This window comes from Chaetodon trifascialis, chromosome 6 (assembly GCF_039877785.1).
Source record: "Chaetodon trifascialis isolate fChaTrf1 chromosome 6, fChaTrf1.hap1, whole genome shotgun sequence".
In the NCBI taxonomy this organism is placed as follows: Eukaryota; Metazoa; Chordata; class Actinopteri; order Chaetodontiformes; family Chaetodontidae; genus Chaetodon; species Chaetodon trifascialis.
In genome coordinates this window covers 3,356,186-3,377,119 of record NC_092061.1, presented here as the reverse complement: position 1 = coordinate 3,377,119, position 20,934 = coordinate 3,356,186, and the positions used below count along the sequence as shown (strand labels likewise).

The window sequence follows — 20,934 nt, the reverse complement described above, 5'->3', positions numbered from 1 at the left end:
ATCGCGACCCCCCCGCCAGCCGTGGGACAGTGAATTGCATCTCTGAATCTGAAGTTTTTGTGTGTGATGTTTTTATTTTCCCTTGTTAGACTGTGAATCAGAGGGGTGGGATGGGGTTATGAGAGGGGATGTGCTGTCAAGAGCGAGTGGCAACACTGTAAGTAAGATACTGTAGCAATAAGACCTGGAGGCATTTACTACTGTCATGTTTGCATTGTAAGATTATTTTTTATTTTATTACTATTTACTATTATTATTGTTCTTATTATGACTACTATTCTTCTATTACTATTAGCCTATTGTTGTTCTGTTCTATTTGCATGACGTTTCATTGCAATGAAACATTTGGGGCTTATTTGTGTTTTCTCTTCTCATGATATTGTGAGTTTTGTGGGAGGGGTCATTGGCAGGGTGGGCGAAGGGTTTTGGGGGCAAATTCCACCTCAATTCAGTCAGTTCAAAGCAATTTTTTTTTTCACAAGCTGAAAGAATTTTTAAATAAAATGCTCTTATTTATACACAAGCAATTTAAAATTTGTTGTTGGATTTGAAATTATTTTTTTTCTCAACTTTTGAATGTGTGAGTCAGCGAACGGCCCTTTCTGAACTGGCCTTATTGAACCGGATCAGAGACCCTTAACCTGTGGCGGGAGGGATCCATGTGGGGAGGGTAACCTATTCTGAATGTTATGGAGTAGCCTGTTCAGTGTGAGCGGCTGAACGCATCACGCGCCTTTACCACTCCATCAACACAGACCGACATCGCAGAGCGCACAATAAAACTCGCCTCTCTACGCGGCGGCTCGGACGAACTGCGCAGACATTTTTAATACACATACATTTCCTACACTTCGTCAAATACACTCCACCCCAGACCTCCTCCTCCTCCTTTCCCTGAGAAAACCTGTGTGTGTGTGTGTGTGTGTGCGTGCGTGTGTGTGCGGACAGAGAAACAGACTGAATGAGATGATGCTTGCTCTACCAATGCTTTGTAAACTTTCTTGATGCATCACACGTGCGTGCAATTGGAGTAGTGTTGAAAATTGTTAATTTATTGTTTAGAATGTCTTTGCATCCCAGCAAAAGCAAATAAAACAAAATGTAGCAATCTGCGACCGAAACCTGAAAGGTGGTTGGGCTGCAGAACCTCTTTTACACAGGACTAACAAAACAAAACAAAAAATACAATAAAATGAGACTTTTTTGTTGTTGTTTTCAAAGTGCCATAGCTAGTGAGGAGAGGATTGGCAGAGTGGGGCGTAGATGCTTTACTGTGTGAGTTTACTTGAGAAACCAATCAAAAAAAAGGGGAACTCCAAGGAAAATGTGTATTTGATTACACTGGCAAAGCGTTTTTACATTTTATGCTGTTTTCGTTTGGTGAGCGGGGACTCTGCTGGACTCTGAACTCTGACTCTGCGAGAAATCCACGAGCTCGACTGCAGATTTTTTATTTTCACATGAGAGTGACAGAGCGTGTGTGCGTGTGCATGCGTTCATTTGCATTGAAGAGAGCCACAAACACCCACATTTGACGGATCAGAAAGGGTCGAAGTTCAGAGCTATGCAGGGCCCTTACTGAGTCCTCCTTTGAGATGTACATACAATGTGAAGGTCTGAAGTGATTTTTGTTAAATTCTATATTTTATCGCTTTTGTAGACATTTTGTTGTGGGAAGAAAAAAAATAAAAGAAATTTTATGGGTGCATTTCTGCCTCGTTTTTCTGTCACAAACATACACGTTTTTTTATTTTTGGAAAATATGGAACAATTTTATCCCTGATACATTAATCCATAATGTAGAAGTGTATGTTAATTATAACAGTAATTGTCATAGCAATTTCCCCAATATCAAAATATTTATCAATAAAGTACAAAAAATATTCATCTACATATAGTGAAGTCTTGAAAGTCTTGAAAAAAGCAATGTATTAGATATATATGTATATATATATGTTACTGTATTTCCAGCTATTCTTACACATTAGACTCAGTTTAATGATATAAAAGCTTTTTTATAAGCATAATCTGAAACACTTCTGACAGTACTTTCTTACTATTCTGAAGCAATATATTACCATCCTTTGTACAAGTTACAGAAATGAAGTCTCTAGTGTCCAGTCACAGACGGCTGCTGATAAAATACTTTCCTTCTCTGTGTGTGTCCACTACAAAGGAATCAGGGCTGTCGCTGGACACCAGGACCGTGTTTTGTGAGAAGACGTGTGTTTGGGCAGACGTGTCTCGGTACATTAGTTGGTAAAAGTGCAGATAAGTGCGTCTTTTTTCCCTACTTCCTGGGTCAGAGGTTACACCTCGGTTTCATCGTCCTCTTGTTCTTCTTTTCCCGACGTCGGCTCTGCCTTGCCGCCGCTCTCGCCGCTGTCTGGACACTTCCTTAAATCTGAACAACAGAAACATCAGTTAGCGACGTGTCGCTCCAATAACGCAGTCATTACCACAAGAAAGAGAATACTGACAGGCCTGGGAGGAAGTCCACGCATCCAGCATGAATAATTTGGTTTGATTTGTTGGAGAAATCTTGGAGAGGACACAAGAAGAGGAAGAGGAAACACAACGCACCTTTGAAATATCAAAACAACTGTGTCTGAATGTTTGTGTTTGTTTGCCGGGCTTGTTTGTTTTTGAGCACAGTTTCTTTCCGAGCAGTTATCCTCTAGATGCCGGTATCGTGCCTACCCAGAGACGTTAATTAATAGCTAATCAAAGCTAATGTCTCAGCAGCACATCGCCAGCACAAAGACATGATTAATACGTAATCAAAGGCCGTGGAGCACAACGCACAAAGCAGGGCCCACCCCCACGCCTCAAACACTACTGTTGTTATAGAAATAAACGAACACTCGCGGCTTAATTAGCTGGCTGTTGGTGTGTGTTGTCTTCATTTGAAGTTGTCGGGGATTTATCTCAGAGCCAACGTGGGCCTCCTGAGTGACGACACAGAGGTGACATACACACACACGCACATGTGCACAAGAAAACACACAACAGTGACAAAAAAAGCCCTCTGTATACGCGAAGGAATGCTAATCACATATTGGTTCAGACAAAATAACTGTATTCTTCAAGTATTTTAACAACATGTACACAGTCTGTCTCACCCCTCACACACACACACACACACACACACACACACACACACACACACACACACACACACACACACACACACACACACACACACACACACACACACACACACACACACACACACACACACACACACACACACTGAACATCTCTGACCTGCTAGGCCCAGTCTGCGGCAGCAGGCGCCACATGAGTGCTTCTGCAAGAAACCACTGATGGCAGCATCTCCAAGGTTATCAGGACCAAAGAGCATCTCACCCCTGCCACCGCTGCAAGAGTCAGAAAACAGGTTTTATCTGTGCCACCGATCTCTGAAATCTGCTTGAAGTTCTAAAATGAGAAAGTAAAGATTTCTGAAACCAGATGTTATCGATAACCTCGACGTGTTGCTGGTCACCCTACCTTTGATCGTCAGCCATAATCACTGTTGGATCCGTCAGCACGTCTCCGACTCCTGTCAGGACAAGAACAGAAATTAATTAAGAAAAAACACGTAGATACACACTCTTGCATACAGGCATGGTGCAAACACACACACAGTGAAGGAGTCGACCTTGTATATCGAGCACCAGGAGCTCTCTGCACGAGTACTCATATGTCCAGTGGGAGAACGCCAGCAGCATCTCTTCCAGTGAACAGCAAGGGGCGATCTCTTCTCCTGTGTTGTTGTTGTACTTCCTGAAGACACCACACATGTTCCTCTCAATAGTCAGCCACTGGCCATTTGAATGCCAGAGGACCAGCGAGACATCTAGAAACCTGGTGGAGGGCAAAGACAATTAGCACATGCACAGACGCACATGGACGCACGTGCAAGAGCAGACAGGTGCACACACCTTGGTGAGTGGTGCATGTCATCAGGTTTGACCTGGTTGAACACTTGCATCATCTTCTGGGCTGCTCTCTGCTGCTGGATCTCCTACAGGGACGTCAAATAGAGGTTGGTCTTACAGTTAAACCTATAGGAACAAGTCCTCAGTGTTCCCTGTCTACTTTACTTACCCTTAAGCAAAGCTGCAGCGCCGTGCTACCATGGAAGTACCTCTGCCAGGCGCGAATCACCTTCGGCCTGAAGGCTTTGACCACGTACACCAAACCGGGCTTGAGCACGTCCTGTTCTGCCCAGGTACACAGCACCCTGCAGCCCTGCCGGAGCCCCCCGTCCAGAGAGCCCTCCTCACTTGAGAGGGGCTGCAGCATGGCAGACAGGCCCCGCGACGACCAGGAGGAGACTGTGTTGGATTCAGGGTCTGCATCAGATGGCACTTCCTCCAGAGAGTAGATGCTCACCTCTTCACCTCCTGCAGGGAATGAAGAAAACAGTAAATGAGGTGCATGGAAAGATGGTAACAAACAAGAAATAAGGAGACTGTAAGAAAAACAAAAACAGTTACCAAGAATGGAAACAGGTGTGAAGGGAATGGTGTAAGCCAGCCTCATCAGGTTGTTTCTCTCCATCGCTGTTAACACAAACACAACGCAGTGAAAACTACACAGGAGATAAAATACAAGCATAATACCAAAAATAATAAGAAAGGAATCCCAGAAGAACAGACGCACAACACATGACTCCAGGCAGAAAAAGCTTTTGGGATCTAAAGCACCGAAAATGTTGATAGCCACAATTAACTAATACCTGAATAGTGCGGGTATAAACTGTCAGTGGACTGGAACGAGGAGCTCTTTGCTGCAGCAGGAAAAACAGAAGTATTACAATACAAAACCAGTGAATCTCACAATAAATCAACTGTATAAATTACATTTCATGGGAGATGCATCTGAACTGCATGATCAGAAATACCTTCAGGGGAAATCCCACTCTGCAAACTGCAACAGAGGAATGAAGAAAAGAAAATTAATTATTGTACAGCTGTTCTGGAATTCGTGGAAATTAAGGCAGAAAAAGAAAGGCTGACTACCAAGGCTTACGGCTCATGGATCTGGCCCAGCTGTTCCATGTGGAGTGAGTGGGGCTCCACACATCCTGAAGGCCGACGCAAAGACAATCAGACTGACCTCTCTGACATGTTTACACTCAGTATAAATTTCAATTCATCACGTTTACACAAGCACTGCAGAACATCTCCAAAGTGTGGCACAGATTTACCTGATGGGAAAACACTTGTTTCTGCAACAAATCCATTGGTTCAAAATCTGAAACAATATTGACATTTTCAGTACTCGAACTTATACTGTAAATCACTTATTTATTGCACATTAGCGATCACACATGTAAACACGCCTTTGCTGTTTCATCCCCAGCTCTCTGGAATCACCTTCCTCGATCTGTCAGATTAGCTGAATCTTGTTTGGCCTCTAAAACCACATTTTTATTTCTCTCATTGTGCTGTGTTTTATATTGTCTTGTATTTTTACCTTATTCGTGGATTCATTTGTATCCTTTCGTGTGTGTAAAGCACTTTGTAACTGTGTGTTTTAAACAGTTACTTCCACTTCATCATGTTTTGTTTACAGTATGACTAATTACTGATGTGTGCTTCAGTTAAAGAGGACTGCAGGTCCTTACTGAGCTGGCTGAGGCTGGCTGACGCAGACCAACATGTAGCTTCTCCTCTCAGTCTCCGGCACCTTCTCCAACAGGCATCAGACAAGTGGGACTTTTCCATAAGAAGCAAAGAGATGAAAGACATTCAGGAGAAGAGTCAAAGAATAAAAAACAAACAGTTTTATGATCCATGCAGTCCTGAGTGCATTAATAAATCAAGTCAATCTCGACATCTTGTGTCACATTACAGTGTCTGGACTGCTCTCTTGTATCTTCACTGTCTTCCTGTTCTGGTTTTTCCCTCTGCTGCCTGCATGGGTGAAGTCAGAGGACTTGGACCACTCTGCAGAAAAGCACACATGATCTGTTAGAGAGTGTGGTAACACTCACATGCTGGGGAGACATGGAGTAAAAGAATAATGATCAGTTATACTTTCTAGATTTATGAGCTAATGCCAATTCTTTTGTTTTAAATTTGCAATTAATGATTACGTTTTCTAACACCTGAATTATAAACTACATTACCTCTGTTCCTGCTGCACTGTAGCAATGTGTCGTCCCTAAAGCTCCTCCCACCAGACAAACGCTCTTTGCTCATTGGTTCATGGAGAGAAGGATACGATCCTCTCATTGGACTGCGGGCGGAGCCAGAGAAAGTCATATTCTCCACGCTGGATGACAGAGACCTGCAGTGGCTGTGGGGGCGGTCTCTGGACAGACACACCCACCTGGGGGACTTCACAGGTCTCCCCCATTGGCTGGAAGATCTGGAGGAAGAACCTGGTTGGCTATCATCCGGAGAAAAGGCAGGATTTACCAAACCCTCAGAGACATCTCGCGGGTCAGACAGAAGGACAGCTTCGCTAGAGGCCGTGGACGCTTCTGTATTAGACAGCTGTCCCTGTGTCCTCTCCACTTCTTGCTCTTCATCATCTTCTTCTTCCTCCTCCTCTTCCATTGAAGTTTCCTCCTGATTAGGATACAGGTACAGGTCACATGTCCAGAGTTTATGATGTAGTGGCTCCATGACTCTGGAACAAAGAGGAGACGCACAGCGGGACGGTCCACAGGACTCGCAGGGTGTCTGTCGGGACGCAGGTCTAGACACTCCCGGCCAGTTCTCGCTGGGATGGTCAACGGCAGCAGACTGTGAATCCTGGCGTGAAAAAAAAACACGTGTTAAACACATTATTTCACACTGTGGACGTTACTAGTTATTATGTGGTGGTCTTACTGTTTTAAAGCTGAGTCCCTGTAAGAAAAGTCTCAGGTTTGCTAAACTCTTCTTTCACTTCCTGCAGCAGCTGTTTTATGAAATGGCAGCATTAAAAGAAAGCAATACCTCCTGTGCGCCTTCCTCTCCCTCCTCAGCGCGTCCTTGTCTTCCTCCCCTGCTCCCCCTGGCTCCCACATGGCACTCCTGTGACGCCAGTCGACTCGCCGCCAGAGTGTGGCTCTTCAGCAAAGAAGGCGGGGTACTTTTACACGACTTGGCCATCATTCGCCGCACAGTAAGTACATCACAGTCTGCTCCACTTCTGTGCGGGAGGGTCCAGCTGTGAGGGAGGATGTGCCGGGACGCCATGACGGGCCGACACTGAGCCAGACGCGCCTCCTCCTGATGCAGGCTGTCAGACGCAGAGAGCAGAGTGAGGGTGTCCACGGCCAGCACTGAAAGGTCCTGGAGTTGACCCAGCTGAGCGTCCAGCTCTGACAGGCTGTCCTGAATGAAGTTGACCTTCTCTGAGACCTCCCCCACTATCGTGCACATCTCCACTGCTCTAGTGGAACAAGATTTAAAAAACTGTTCAAACACGTGTCTTTTCTCAGTCATGTCTGCTGCTCTTACACCAAGCTCACAGCTGACAGAGACAACCAACACAGACAGGACAGGAGTACATACTCAGGACATTGTGAATCAAATTTATATCTATTTACCAAAAAATCTTACAAAAGACCACTGGATGGTCAGATATGTTTCTTAAAAAGCGCATGTGTGTATGTGAGCAGTAATATTCACATTCATCTGAAGGGCCCTCTCTGTGCAGCAGTATGAGCTCGATGACAAGCAGCTGCATGAACTCAGGGGTCCAGCGTGTGGGACTTAGTGACATCTAGTGGTGAGGTTGCAGACTGCAACCAGCTGAAGACCTCACCTCACCCTTCCCTATGGTGACTACTAAAAACACACAAAAGGCGTTCTCTAGAGACAGTGTTTGGTTTGTCTGTTCCGGGCTACTGTACAAACATGGTGGAGTAACATGTGAGACTCTTTGGAAGACGACCTGCTCCCTCTGAGCTCATTCTAAGGTAACAGAAACACCAGAGGTCTTATTTTCAGGTGATTATACACTGACGGAAAACGACTTATATTTCACTTCTGTCTACAGATTTTCCAAAATGCCTCTTTATCTATTACTGTCATCAGATAATGAGGAGAAACACGATGACAGAAGGATCCATTGTTGGTGATAGAGTAGGAGGAATGTTTTGGTTTTGTCATCAGACGCAGATGCCAAAATACTGCACTACACTACAGCAAAGCCAGCTTCTGAGGGACTTCTCAGTTACATCACATAAAGCCCCCAGTAATTCATGTTTCTATCCATGCTCACTGTTTATGTAAGCATCAACTCTACAACGCTGTAATCATCTTGTGCAAGGACCCAAGTGAAATCTAAAAGGCCAGTCAGGAGCTGGCAATTGTGATTTTGCCGGAGAGGAAACAGGCTGTGGTGCGAGAGGAACACGGGAGCTGGAGGGTCATCCTCTAACTCCAACACGCATTGAGAAGCAACCCTCTAATTCCACATCCCACACTCCCATTTTACACAAATCAATGAGAATATCCATCCAACCTCTCAGCTGTGGCTCTAATCCTGTTAATTTGGTTGCCGTGGAGTCCGTCACTCCTCTCGTGGAAGTAGGCCTCCACACATCTCTCCTCGAACTCATGGAGCGTCTTATGATCCTCGTGGCCCAGAAGGAGCTCTGGTAGAGATGGGAGAGGGGGTTTATTACTGGACACATGCTGGGACTGACACTGTGCATAAATACCTGCTGAATTAGTTTTCCACCCACACACACAGACTACAGAACTCACTGAGCCCAGAGCCTCTCTCCTCCCGCTCAGCGTCTCCGCTGCACCTCCTGTAGATGGCTCTTACGGCTAAGGTCATGTGACTGAGGACGATAAGAGGTGGGGGCAGCCACGGCCTCTCCTGATAGGTCATTATGTAGCGGTAACGGTTGTACTTCCACAGCTTATTGGACGTTGATGCCATGTCAAAGTAGATGTTGCTGTTATTAAGACAACATTCATTTTAATAAAAGTGCTAAAGTAATAAAAGTAAAGCATAATAAAGTAACTAATAAAAGTGATGCACTGTAAAAAATTCATTTAGATTTTTTTTAGACATGCTTACTTAAAAAATGCAATGAGAATGTTGACCATGATGATATACTGGAAGAACATGTAGACGGCCTGGAGGAAGGGCGTAACGAAGGAAGCAGCAGGACACGGGACACCGTCGTCACATACTGTTGACGCACACAGACACACAGACAGACAGACAGACACACACACACACACACACACACACACACACACACACACACACACACACACACACACACACACACAGACTTGAATCTAGTGGTAATCATTCAGTAACAGTGGGGATACACTGTAAAATGTTACGGTCTTTAACATTTTGTAAATGAGTTAGTGATCAAAATATGTTTGTTAACTCATTTCCAATGTCTGTCAATAAAGAACATTTTTTTCTTAACATATCAGTCTAAATTTTTACCAACGTAGAAGAAGAAAAAGGATTAATTTGATCTGCTTTAATTGTTCATACTGAAACCTCTGCTTTACATTCATTGGTTTCTACAGTATGTTATACACATGCAGCATCAGGTGCTGCATGATGAGTCCTGAAACATCATCACCTCATTCACCTTCAGCCCGATAACACACACTGTAATAAAAAGGTGAGTCCATCACCTGATCTGTATGTGCATCTGCTTGTGTGGAAAAGTGGCAAATTGAGCGAGCAGCACTCTGACGTACCTCCACTAAACTCAAAGCAACACCGAAGTGATCGAGGTTAAAGTCTGCGGCTTTGAATCAACAGTGTTTTCTAATGAAGCACTCACCATCTATCTCCCCCGCGTAGACCTCTCCATAGATCATCCAGTAGGGTTGGAAGACTATGTCTCGAGCTAAGCTCCAGGACGGCTCCTCGTCCGGCGACAGGATGGCCTTCCTGGACACCCCGAAGCTCAGCAGCACTATCGCCATCATCACCACGATGAAGAACATGTTGCGGGTCTGAGCAGACACAGAGAGAGGAGAGAGGGGTGACTACAAAAACGCCTCTGCACGCTCTTCCTCTCCGACGGGTCGTGCACAGTCTCTACGCACCATCTTAGTGATCATGGTGAGGTAAGGTCCAGCGTGCTGATTGACAGCCAGCAGATCCATCACCCTGACGAACCAGAAGATGATGTCCAGACAGTAACTGATGCGTCCGGCCGTCCGGTAGGGATCAGCCTGCCAACGCATTGCCAGTCCAGCCAGGAAGAGGAGGATGGCGATGAAATCTGATATGTTCCAGTACTCTGAGAACCAAACCTTCAGCTTCTGGCTCAGCTTCCTCGGCTCAGACATGAGCACCTAATTAACAGGCAAACATTTGGATATTCTGCCGTTATGCAGCATTAAGCTACGATTCTCATGCATTGTTTTATATCGAGAACGAGCCTCTCCACCTCTCTGGTTTTCTCCACTGCAGTCGACAAGATGTAGGCGATGACCAGCCACTCCTGAACACTGGGCTGATCCCCCATCTTCACCAGGACCACGTAGGAGAATAACATCAGGAAGGCCAAGTAGGACATCTAAAGTGGAAACAGAGAAAAATAATAAAGTTCAGAGCGAGGCATGGAGCAATCAGAAAAATGTAAAAGTTTGGGATCACTTAAAAATGACAAAAGTGTCAATGAGCACCCTCTTTTATTCATCACATGAAGAGAGACAAGACACTGAATCCTCCATTTATCGAAGGTAATCTGCAGAAATGTCACCCCTGGCTTCATGTAGTATCTCCCATAATTTGGCTTGATGGTCACTGCATCCGAACCATCGATCAAGCTGCTCCCTTTCTTTATCAAAACAACTGATGGCCGAGTTTCTAAAGGAAGCTCTTTATTTCTGCTCATTCTGAGACCACAAACTGCAGATGCTGCTGCTTCAGATGCTCAAGTTGACTAAAGAAGGCCAGGTGTGGTTTTATGGTTTACTTGAACAGTGAAATTGCTCTCAGCTGTGCTAACATGATTCCACAAGGGCTTTCGAATGATTAATTAGTCTTTTAAGAGCCATTTAGCGATGTCTATAGACTTTATTTCTGATTAAGTCTAAACTATATCACCTTATTTCCATTAAAAAAAAATGAATTTCCCTCAAAAACTGTGAACTTCCTCAGTGATTATAAACCTCTCGACAGCAGTGCACATAAGTACAACGACATGCACACCACCTACCGTGTGAAACCAGAACTTGACAACAGGCGCTGTGTAGAATTCATAGAGTCTTGTGATCCAGGAAAGACAATGCACAGTCACAGAGGACACGGGAAATGACAAAGGGCGGACACATCTGTCGTGGGAAGACGGGCCTCGCTCTGCATCCTGACTGATCTGAGACAGCAGAGCAGGACAGGAGGACAGAATGGAAGACGAGACAAGAGGAGAATGACATTAAGGCTATCAGGACTCCAGCTCCAGCTGAAGACAGTGCACGACTGGCTCTTTACCGGGGGATCAGTTCCCTTGTGGGCTGGTTCTGACTTCATAGAGTCGCGTCCAAACCGCATCGCCTCGTGTGACTGTGGTACATGGCACATCTCAGCTTTGCTTTTAAACTCCAGCAGCAAGATGGCAGGCGGCAGAAGAAGGCTCAAAATAATCTGAAAGAGGGGACAACAAGAGTGTCAGTACAACTACCCAGAAACAAACATGAGTTTAATTAAGCAGTATGTTTTTAATCAATATTGAATCAAATGTGAGAGGGATGCTGGGAGTCCTGAACCCACACAGAACTCTGCTCACGTAGTTCACATTCATTTTTCTTTTTATCACCATACAAACACACTAAGACAAGAATGTCTCGTCTTGAACCTTCAAATAGGAGTTTTTTCTCATGTTGAGCGGACCGGTCCAGAGGTCTGTGAGGAGGGTCTGTGTGCAGGAGTGTGAGACGAATGGTCTGTGACATGAGGAGACAGCCATCTGCAGACAGGTGAAGTGGCTCCAAGCCTCCATCTCTGAAGTCAGCAGCTTCATGGCCATCTGCTCGTTCTGACGAAACGCACAGTCTAACACATCCACCGCCAGCTGACCAAACTCCCTGTGACAGAGACGGGACAGACATGCGACCACACTGTGCGCAGGTTTTCATAGGAGCGAGTGCATGACGTGCATAATAATTAAAATATACATATAAACATACAAAACAACAACCCACAGCACCGCCAAAAATTCAAAACACAGACCAAACCTGCTGTTACTCTCCAGCTGATTTATGGACCTTTTAATGCACAGATTCACAAGACCACACTAGACTGTAATTGTGAACAGATTCGGTCTTTAATCACGCAACTAGAACCCTTGATAAGGTTCTAGTGGTCCACATGTTGACTCACACACGCTCACTCACAGTGAATACGTCTTGAATCGCTCCGCGATGTTGTCGTCCATGCTGCTCTGCCGTGCCTCACAGGCCATGGAGCGGTAAAGCTTACAGGCCACTGTGGCCCGTGCCAGCGCCTCCTCGCCGTGCTGCCACAGGAACAGCGCCATCTGCTGCCGCTGATGAAGCACAGCCCACACGAACAGGTCGTTGAAGTTGAATTGAACCATCTGAGGCTTATCGACGTCAGGGCTCGCCGTGATCTCTTGGCTGCTCCTGGCTGGGACATCCTGCTCCTGGATGGAAAAGATGGAGGTGTGGACAAAAGAATTGACAAGGGAATGGAAATAAAGACGGAGAGATGCCACAAGGGAAAAAATGCTTGTATTTCTTATATTGGAAAGATGCCTTAGAGATCCAAAAGGTGCCTATTAGAAACAATATCAGGCTTTAGCTTTGAATGACTGAAGGAGACTTTTTGTTGAACAGTATTTAACCTGTGGTGGAAAAAAACCCACCAACCTTGGGTTTGTGGGGCTGGGCAGTCCTGAAGAACTGCAGGTCCTGGAGACTCCTGCTCCTGCTGGAGTTCAGTATTAATCCCCGTCTCTGTTTGGACAAGGAGCTGGAGCTGTCCCGTCGACCCTCCTACAGAGCACAATTACAATAAACACAACAAAATAACCAAGTACACAGCAGACAAAAGAAGAGCTCTAACTACTGATCACTGCTCACTTGGTCCTGCAGGCGGCTGTAGGCAGCTCTGAAGTGTTTCCGGGTGTAAGTACTGCGGTACGCTCCACCTATGAGGTACTCGATCACCATGCCCATGTCAATGAGAGAGAGCCGGTAACCTATGGGAAGAGATGTCTACACACACACACAGACAGAGTAAATACACATGGTAAATATGGTAAATAATAAAAAATCAGTATCTATATATACCTATAGCATCTTATGTCCTGTGGAAAGGCAATAATATCTGATTGACTGTGCTGTCTGCAGTGTAGCTAGTATATAATTAAACATATGATTCTGTGTTCTCATCCTCACTCATCACCTGTTTCACATCTTCAACCAGGTGTTGGAGGAAACGGTCTGTCTGTCCCTGTGGCTGTGGAGAGAAATTTGTATTATTCAGACAAAACAGTCAAGTAAACAGAAAACAACAACAACCAAATCAGAGCAAAAACAAAACCTACTCCTTTTTAACACAGTTGCATATTGTATTTACAGCAGCAGCTCTGGGAGCAGCTCGTTTCTTAGAGGGACTTATTATCCCAGAGTTATGAATAAGTAAACAGGCTTTAATACACAAAAGATAAAGGCAGTGTGGAGAGAGCCAAGAGTGAGCGTACTGATGATAAAGAGTCTTGTGATCTCCAAAGCATCCCAACAAAACAACTGGGAAAATACCCTGACTGGGACTGACCAGGAAGCACAGAGATGATCAGTGCAAAACACTTACAGAGCATTACTGTGATTTCAGTCAAAGCCACAGTTCTGTGCTTCAAGAGTCACAAACAAAACGACTGAAGTTTTCTGTTGGTGTGGCAAAGGGCGAGCCGAGGGGAAACAAAAGGGGAAACAGCACCGCAAGACAAGGAAAAGAACTGCACAAACAACAGAAGCAGATATGAATATGTTAAACTGACCGTGTTGTAGAGCTCCTCCAGGCGATCCACAGTGAGGAAGCGGCTCATCGTCATGCCGTTGTCAATCAGCAGTTTGACAAAACTGACCCGGTCCATCACCAGAGCATCCACCATGGCCTGCTCCAAGGACCCCACCTACCCAAAACACACACGTAAAACATTCCTAGTGTGTGATAATGTCATATAATCACACCACAGCTTTCAGCAGTGATTCACTCACTCTCACCTTCCAGTCCTGTCTGTGCAGCAGGACATCTTTCTGAGCAATGTCAGCCCTGTCCCAGGCTAGAGCCATGCTCAGCTGCTCCAACGGACTGGCCTTGGTGCCTGTACGTCACACAGAACGCAAACACACAACAGAACTTAAACCTCTGACATACCTGTGTCTCATTCAACACCAGCAAGAGGAGAAAATGAAGTACCCTTCAGAGTAGCGGTCAAAATAGCTGCATCGGGCGCCGTTTGGTCCTCTGACTCTGAGTCAAAGATGGTAATCTGTCGTTCAGAGACATATTGAAGTAGTGTGAGTAGTCCACGTGTGGAGTCACAACACACACATTCCCAAACGGTGTCTTACTTACAGACTGGCTGTGGTCCATACACTGCAGGAGGAGACTGTAGAGCTGAGAGGACTCTGCTCTCTCTGCTCCAAACACCTCTTCAATCCTCACAAGGAAGTCCTCTTTAATGTCAGCAGCCAACTGTCTATAACATGCAGAGATTTCAACTCATTAAATAAACTAAAGATGGCGTTTCATTTTATACAACTGGGCTGATCTTGTTGATTTTCTGCTGTGTAAGAGTGCATACCTGTCGATAGCAGTCTGCTTGTGTAAGAAGGCGAGCAGGTCAGCCGCTCCGCCCGATCCCTCAAACACAAACACTGGCACGGGGGGGACGCTGCTAACATAGTCCAACACTGTGGACACCATGGATGGACCTCCCTCCACCACCACACACACCACCGGCACTCCCTGGTTCAGGCCTACAGAGAAGGGGGCAGACGCATCAAAACCCTCTGCTTCTCGCACTTCCTGTGTGTATTGCACAAAACACACACGCTGACTCACGAGGGTGTATCTTCTGAAGTTGGATGTGTTTCTCCAGCTTCCTCCTTAGGCCTTGCTGGCAGCCATGTTTTCCCAGCGTTCCATCATCCACCAGCAGAAAGTGGGAGTGGAAACGATTAAGACAGGCCCTCTTGCTCAGAGGGTTCCCCAGCGGCTGGTAGGGCCTGAACACCTGAACCATCAACCAGGAGTCAATCACAGTAAAACAGCGTTGTGTGACCAACTGACGTCATCTCATTCAACAGTACTCACATCTCTGCCTATAAGATCTGTGTTGTTGTCAATGACTCCCCACGGCGTGATGCCGACCGTGTTTCTCTTCCTCAGGTCGTGGCCCCCGAATGCTTTCACTGCCTCGCCCACATACTTGGACACACCTCGAGAGCATGTAAACAGCAGCTGAATGCACAGCAAATATACAATTCAACAGTATAAATAAAGAACTCAGCTCGCTTAAGACAGGCATCAAACACACCACAGTGCTGCGTAACGACCAACATCTTCTTTGTGCGACTGTTAACAAATGGACATAGCACGTGGCTACGCCCCACAGGGACACTGAGAATGAACGGACTGAAAACTCTGCAAATGAAAAGACCTACTGGAGTTCACACAGCCTGAGGAAATGAACCAGAGGTACCTTTACAGCAGCATGGATGACACAAATGTACATGCTATTCAAAACCTGGACACGCCTGCCAGAACACGGGCTTCTTTAGATGTTTCACACCAGGACCAACACTGATTAAACTGAGTGTCGTCGTGCCATTAAACCAACTCGCTGTAACATAGAGCAATAAGGAATACTGACCCACACACAAGCAGGTCTTCTAACCTACCTGTATTAATGCCATCAGTGAGTATCCACGCCCCCGTGCTGAGGGCAGCAGTGATTAGCCCTTTGCTGAAGGCCTGCTCGACTTTAGGGGGCAGGGTGAAGTTTTCTGAGCCTCCCTGGACGGTCAGCAATAGCTTGGGTCGCTCCATCTGCCATTCCCTCAGCATGAGCTGGAGCAGCAGCTCTGGCTTTGAGTCCACGTTCACACGGACATACTGGACAGGAAACACAGGGAGCTGCTGAGGGCTGAGAGGCTCTTTGTGGACAAGCATTTACCTTCATGTTTGGAGTAACCCCTTATAGAATATCATTTTTTTCCTTTGGTCTACAGACACATATCCTGTACAGTAGCCAGCAGACTCACTGACCTTTGCCCGGCAGACACGTGTGGCGGTGTCCTCAAAGTCTACGGTCCCATAGGCATTGGTGGGACTGGCTTTGGTGTGGAGCTCTATGGACCAGTCCTCGTCCACATCCTGTCCAGGACCAGGATAGAGGGACAAGGGGGAGAGGGAGTCTTCCCAAGAGTGATCCCCCATCAGGCGGCCGCAGCAGCATCTGGCCAATGGAAAGATTATGTAACTGAGTTTAGCAGGTGCAGATCTGTGTTCACGCAGAAACATTTTTCACTTGTATTTTATTACTCTGAGCTTAAAAAAGGAAGCATTTGTTTATAAAGCACTGCAAAATCAAGGTAAGGTTGTTGGGTATGATTCATGGGCACCTGACAGGCCTCCACCTGGCCTATGTTAGCCAGGCTGCTAAGACTTCTTCCCCTTTCCTGTCTCCTTCCCTTCCTCTTCACCTCCCTTTGTCCTTGGGTCTACATCTCCATGTTTGGTTGTGTTTATCATTTTACAGCCTACAAAATCCACACACATCACTCATTCACTCATAAACCTCCTACACTGCTGATGCCACCACGTTCCATATCATATGTTTATTCTTTTATATAGGAGAGCAACAAAATGTGACCTTGATGTTATTACTTTCCTTAAACCAGGCAAACAACTGTTTGTAAATATTGTGTGAAATGGCATTCAAGCTAACAAGATGAGAGTGAAAGTACAAGAGAGAAAGAATAAAGGGAGAGGATAAAGTTACAGAGAAATCCACGTAATGAAAACACATCTGATTCACTGGAAAGGGGGCGGGATGTCGGGGAACGTACCGAGTTTGAGGATGGCATTAAGATACACACAAACACAGAGTTCAGATTTATACCTGATCAAGTTCTGGCATACTTGACATACTGGGATACATCTGCAAGAAACAGGAAATAACACATTATCAAAGAATCTACATGCTCGCTATTCCTGGAAGGAAGGGCTGAGTGCCAAATAGTTCTGCTCTCAGAAAAATGTTGTTTCCAACCACTGCTGTTAATATCATACTGTGTCTGACTAAACAAGCCACCCTGCATTTCTTCTGAGAATCATAAAAAAAATAGTTTCTTGGCAGCTCATCAGTGCAAACAGATCCCAGTTTACCTGTGAACGTCTCGAGAGGACGGGATAAACTTCACACACTCTCTCTTCAAGAAGGTTTCCTCAATCCAAGACTTTCGTGACTGAAATTAGAGGAAATATTTACTCACAGTAAACAGATCCTGGAGCAGCTACGCACTATATTCTCAACTGTATTGTTAAACTCATCCTCAAGCAAGAAAACACACTAATCCTGAAAAACCGTAATCAGTGACCTTCTCAGTGAAGCTCATCGCAGTGCCGACAGCAGCCTACATGCCGGGGAACTGACAGTAGGTCCCTCCCCTTGATAGAAACCTGAACTGCACCCTTAAAAACACTGACAGGATGTGAGGTAAAACCGTCAACCTCTCATTCGGCTTCACAGCGGTGGTTTCTTCATGCCTCCCCTGGTCTTTCAAGGTCCGTCCTGCTCCTGCGCTCCGTTTCCCAGACACGTTGAACAATGGCCTTACTGAGCGCAGCATTGTTGGTAGGAAACATACACACATCCCCTTCCTGTGATTAGTGCCCACGGCTGGGAGCTGGTGCCTCCCTCCCCGGGTCACACTGTGTAAACACTAAACAGGGTTCTGAAGTGGAGCTGATGCAGCTCACAGTGTTTTTACAATAAATATATTTCTTTATAGACTTTATAAACCTCACTGGTGAAGCATGTGCTGCAGCAGCAGTTTTATAATGACCACATGGATAAACATAAGTCTCTGTAAAAACCCGGTGCTCAACATGGGAATTTATACATATATTCATACATTTAGTAGATGTTTATAGTACTTCATAATGAAAGAGTTGGGCGAACATGTGAGGCACTTCTGCATGAGACATCGCTTATCATTAACCTTGATTTCTATCACGACATTCACAAGAAATAAACTTTAATAGCTTCACACCAGTAACGTTTTTGATAAGAAACCCAAATGCAATGTGATTATTTTTAGCTTGTAAAAGCATTATCTGGTAGTTATTTCCATCAGATAAGAGTTGAATACCTGGTATAAAACATGCATTTTTCTTTTAAAGGAACTGCAAAGTTGCAGGAGTTGTAAATACAGATTAAACGTACCAGTAGCCTAGCTTAAAAGTTTAAGTTAGCCAGAAACGTTAAGGCTAATTAAGTTAACGTTAATAACATAAGTTACGGAAGTCACCAGAAAGTCTGTAATTACCTCCAATTAAATTCCAAATACTTTACAAATATAAACAGGTGTAAAAACAATACAATTCATCTCATACCGAAAACAATATTTATATATAAAGCGGAGTAAAGTGCTTTTACTAACCTAGCATAAATGTCGGATGACCGTTAGCTCGGTTAACTACATGTTTATGTCGCTAACACTGAAATCACATTGAAACTTAGCTAACATTAGCTACCTGCTAACGACAGCTAATAAGTAAAATAGCCGTTTCCGTACACAAGCTGGCTTCTTCAGGAGATTACCTGACTATTTTATTATTTACACATAGCGTTAACTTACCATGGCTAAACCCCTGAGTTAAAGACGTGTAACACGTATCCTCAGTCATATCCCACCACTTCATCATTACTCCCCTGACAAGGACTGAGCGCCCTGCTATCAGCCCTGGGTCCAAAGGGCAGCGAGAGCCTCTCCAAGAAGCCTTGAGGAGTTCATGACCTCCTCCTTCAAACACACTCTGTACTGTTTCACCTCCTGAGCCTTCAACAAACAGAGGAGGTCTCACTGTCCCCCCCAGTCCTGGTCCCGGTCCACGAGCAGGGAGGCGCAGACATGGTTTTGGTTAAAGGACGCAAGAAGGATGATGGAAACTGATAGTCAACCTTTCTCAGGTGTGTTCACACACACACACACACACACACACACACACACACACACACACACACACACACACACACACACACACACACACACCTGAGAAGATTTGTATTTACTGCATATTATCATGTTATTTACTACTTTTTGGTAGCTTCTGGTGGCAGAATACATTCGAGGATGCTTTAAAAACACCTGACCTCCCCGTTCATTCAGGAGAAGGAGGAAATCTGCTCCATTATCAATGAAAACAAGTGGCTGTGCTGTGACTGGCAGTGAGGTCTTGTCAGTAAAATGAGGTAAAACCCAGAATACACTAAAGACTTTAATTTGGTGTTTTTAAAAACTTGTATTTGTAACTTGTGTAACATCTACACCTCAGTCATACACGCTACATGCTGTGAACAACATTACAGTGTTTAATTTATGAGCACACCTAAATCAACATGACATAACTTGCGATATGAAACACTGGTCTGGTAGGGACCCTACACACACACACAAAGACATTTGAAATGAAACCTATGTACAATTTGAGGCTGGATGAGCGACCATTCACCAAGGTTTACAAAAAGTCTTTGGTCCAGTGTGTGAACAGCACAGGTTTCACGGTCACTCCCTCCAGGATCACTTTCTACAGCCTGTATCGCTATGACGGGGCTACCGTGGCAGTCTGCAGCATCGGGCAGTTGCATCTCACCTGGATGCACTTTCAAGCGACCCTAACGTGCTTCTGATGTGTCTATCTGCTGCACAGCATCACATTTTCATCAGTTTGCCTGCTGACGTCAGGACAGAGTAAACGCCCATCACCTTCAGGTTTCCATGGCGTCAGAAGAGGACTCTTTGTCTTTTTTGGGGGGGTGGTCATTGGCATCTTCTAGCAGTGAAAGGTCAAGTTCAGGTAAGGGGGCCCTCCAGTACTGGAAGGAGTTGTAGGTGCAGTCTTCAGCGTTGGTGTCTTCATCAGCCTGAGTGAAAGAGAGAAAGACTGAGCTCAAGAGGAAAGTGTCCCAAACAGCTAATGGAAACATTTTAGGCTGGCTGTACCAGATGAACCTAATCTGAGCTAAATCAAAGCCACATTGTCCCTCTGACAGCTGGGAGTGCAGCGTGCTGTACAATGGCTAAAGGGTGACATCTAGTGGACACTTACTGCCACTGCACCAACTTTCTCTGGGTAGCTTCACAACGTGCGCACAGTGGAAACAGAAGACTTCTACTGTATTATCAATAGCTTACTTTATCCTTAGCTGTAGGGGTGACGGTCTCTGAACCCGCGCAGTCCTCTCTTGGTCGTTTCTTGCAGCTTGTTATCGCGCTGGAGCCGCGAAGCTCCTGGAAACTTCCAGACGTCTGCACCGTCAAAACACTCGCTGCAAGCTTCCTGGTGTCGCAGTGTGTGGCCTTGCGATAAGCAGCCGTTTCTTCTTGTTTCTCTGGGTCCTCGAAGAAGTACGGCCTCTTTCTGGAGCGGCTGCCCAGCAGAGCTAGCAGGGACGGCGGACTCACACCCCCGGCCGCGGCCATGCTTCCCAGCTGCATGTCAACACTGCAGAGCGAGCGGCAGCATCGTTTGGAGGGAGAGTCGTGCAGCAAGGGGTCCTCGGCTCGTCTCTTTGCCATGAATGTCAGCTGTGTCGGTGCGCTGGTGTACAGCAGGAATTCAACGAACACCCGGTGCTTTCACTCTGGCTCTAGCGGTGTTTCGCCGTCTGTGTTTGCCGCGGAGGTGTTCGGGTTCAGCCTCAAAACACTCATTAGTGATGTGTCGTCC

The 20,934-nt window shown here is 45.6% G+C and overlaps 2 protein-coding genes across 2 annotated transcripts; both read right to left on the bottom strand.

Moving 5' to 3' along the window:
* Positions 1 to 1,701: 1,701 nt before the first annotated feature.
* On the bottom strand, positions 1,702 to 17,626 carry trpm6 (transient receptor potential cation channel, subfamily M, member 6). The gene is made up of 40 exons (XM_070963778.1): positions 17,580 to 17,626; positions 17,368 to 17,447; positions 17,102 to 17,140; positions 16,246 to 16,435; positions 15,879 to 16,092; positions 15,292 to 15,416; positions 15,040 to 15,211; positions 14,780 to 14,954; positions 14,551 to 14,674; positions 14,392 to 14,464; positions 14,196 to 14,296; positions 13,970 to 14,104; positions 13,375 to 13,428; positions 13,050 to 13,184; positions 12,837 to 12,962; positions 12,342 to 12,610; positions 11,804 to 12,032; positions 11,440 to 11,592; positions 11,168 to 11,323; positions 10,394 to 10,522; positions 10,047 to 10,298; positions 9,779 to 9,953; positions 9,043 to 9,157; positions 8,721 to 8,917; positions 8,476 to 8,608; positions 6,960 to 7,398; positions 6,143 to 6,773; positions 5,866 to 5,960; positions 5,639 to 5,729; positions 5,219 to 5,265; positions 5,031 to 5,095; positions 4,913 to 4,938; positions 4,748 to 4,798; positions 4,506 to 4,571; positions 4,114 to 4,412; positions 3,948 to 4,030; positions 3,665 to 3,870; positions 3,514 to 3,565; positions 3,268 to 3,380; positions 1,702 to 2,404 (listed from the first exon to the last, which is right to left on the bottom strand). The coding sequence occupies exons 1-40, from the start codon at positions 17,595 to 17,597 to the stop codon at positions 2,310 to 2,312; spliced, it is 5,928 nt and encodes a 1,975-aa protein (XP_070819879.1). The 5' UTR covers positions 17,598 to 17,626; the 3' UTR covers positions 1,702 to 2,309.
* Positions 17,627 to 19,489: 1,863 nt separating this feature from the next.
* Positions 19,490 to 20,922, bottom strand: LOC139332869 (uncharacterized). The gene is made up of 2 exons (XM_070965007.1): positions 20,400 to 20,922; positions 19,490 to 20,128 (listed from the first exon to the last, which is right to left on the bottom strand). The coding sequence occupies exons 1-2, from the start codon at positions 20,781 to 20,783 to the stop codon at positions 19,973 to 19,975; spliced, it is 540 nt and encodes a 179-aa protein (XP_070821108.1). The 5' UTR covers positions 20,784 to 20,922; the 3' UTR covers positions 19,490 to 19,972.
* Positions 20,923 to 20,934: the final 12 nt, after the last annotated feature.

Excerpts from the sequence above, each read along its gene's own strand:
- LOC139332869 (XM_070965007.1), bottom strand. The coding sequence starts at position 20,783 with ATGGCAAAGAGACGAGCCGAGGACCCCTTGCTGCACGACTCTCCCTCC. Across the intron at positions 20,129-20,399 it reads CCCCTACAGCTAAGGATAAA|GCTGATGAAGACACCAACGC; the intron begins GTAAGCTATTGA and ends TCTTTCACTCAG.
- trpm6 (XM_070963778.1), bottom strand. Across the intron at positions 13,185-13,374 it reads TGGTTGAAGATGTGAAACAG|ACATCTCTTCCCATAGGTTA; the intron begins GTGATGAGTGAG and ends GTGTGTGTGTAG. Across the intron at positions 4,031-4,113 it reads CGCTGCAGCTTTGCTTAAGG|GAGATCCAGCAGCAGAGAGC; the intron begins GTAAGTAAAGTA and ends ACGTCCCTGTAG.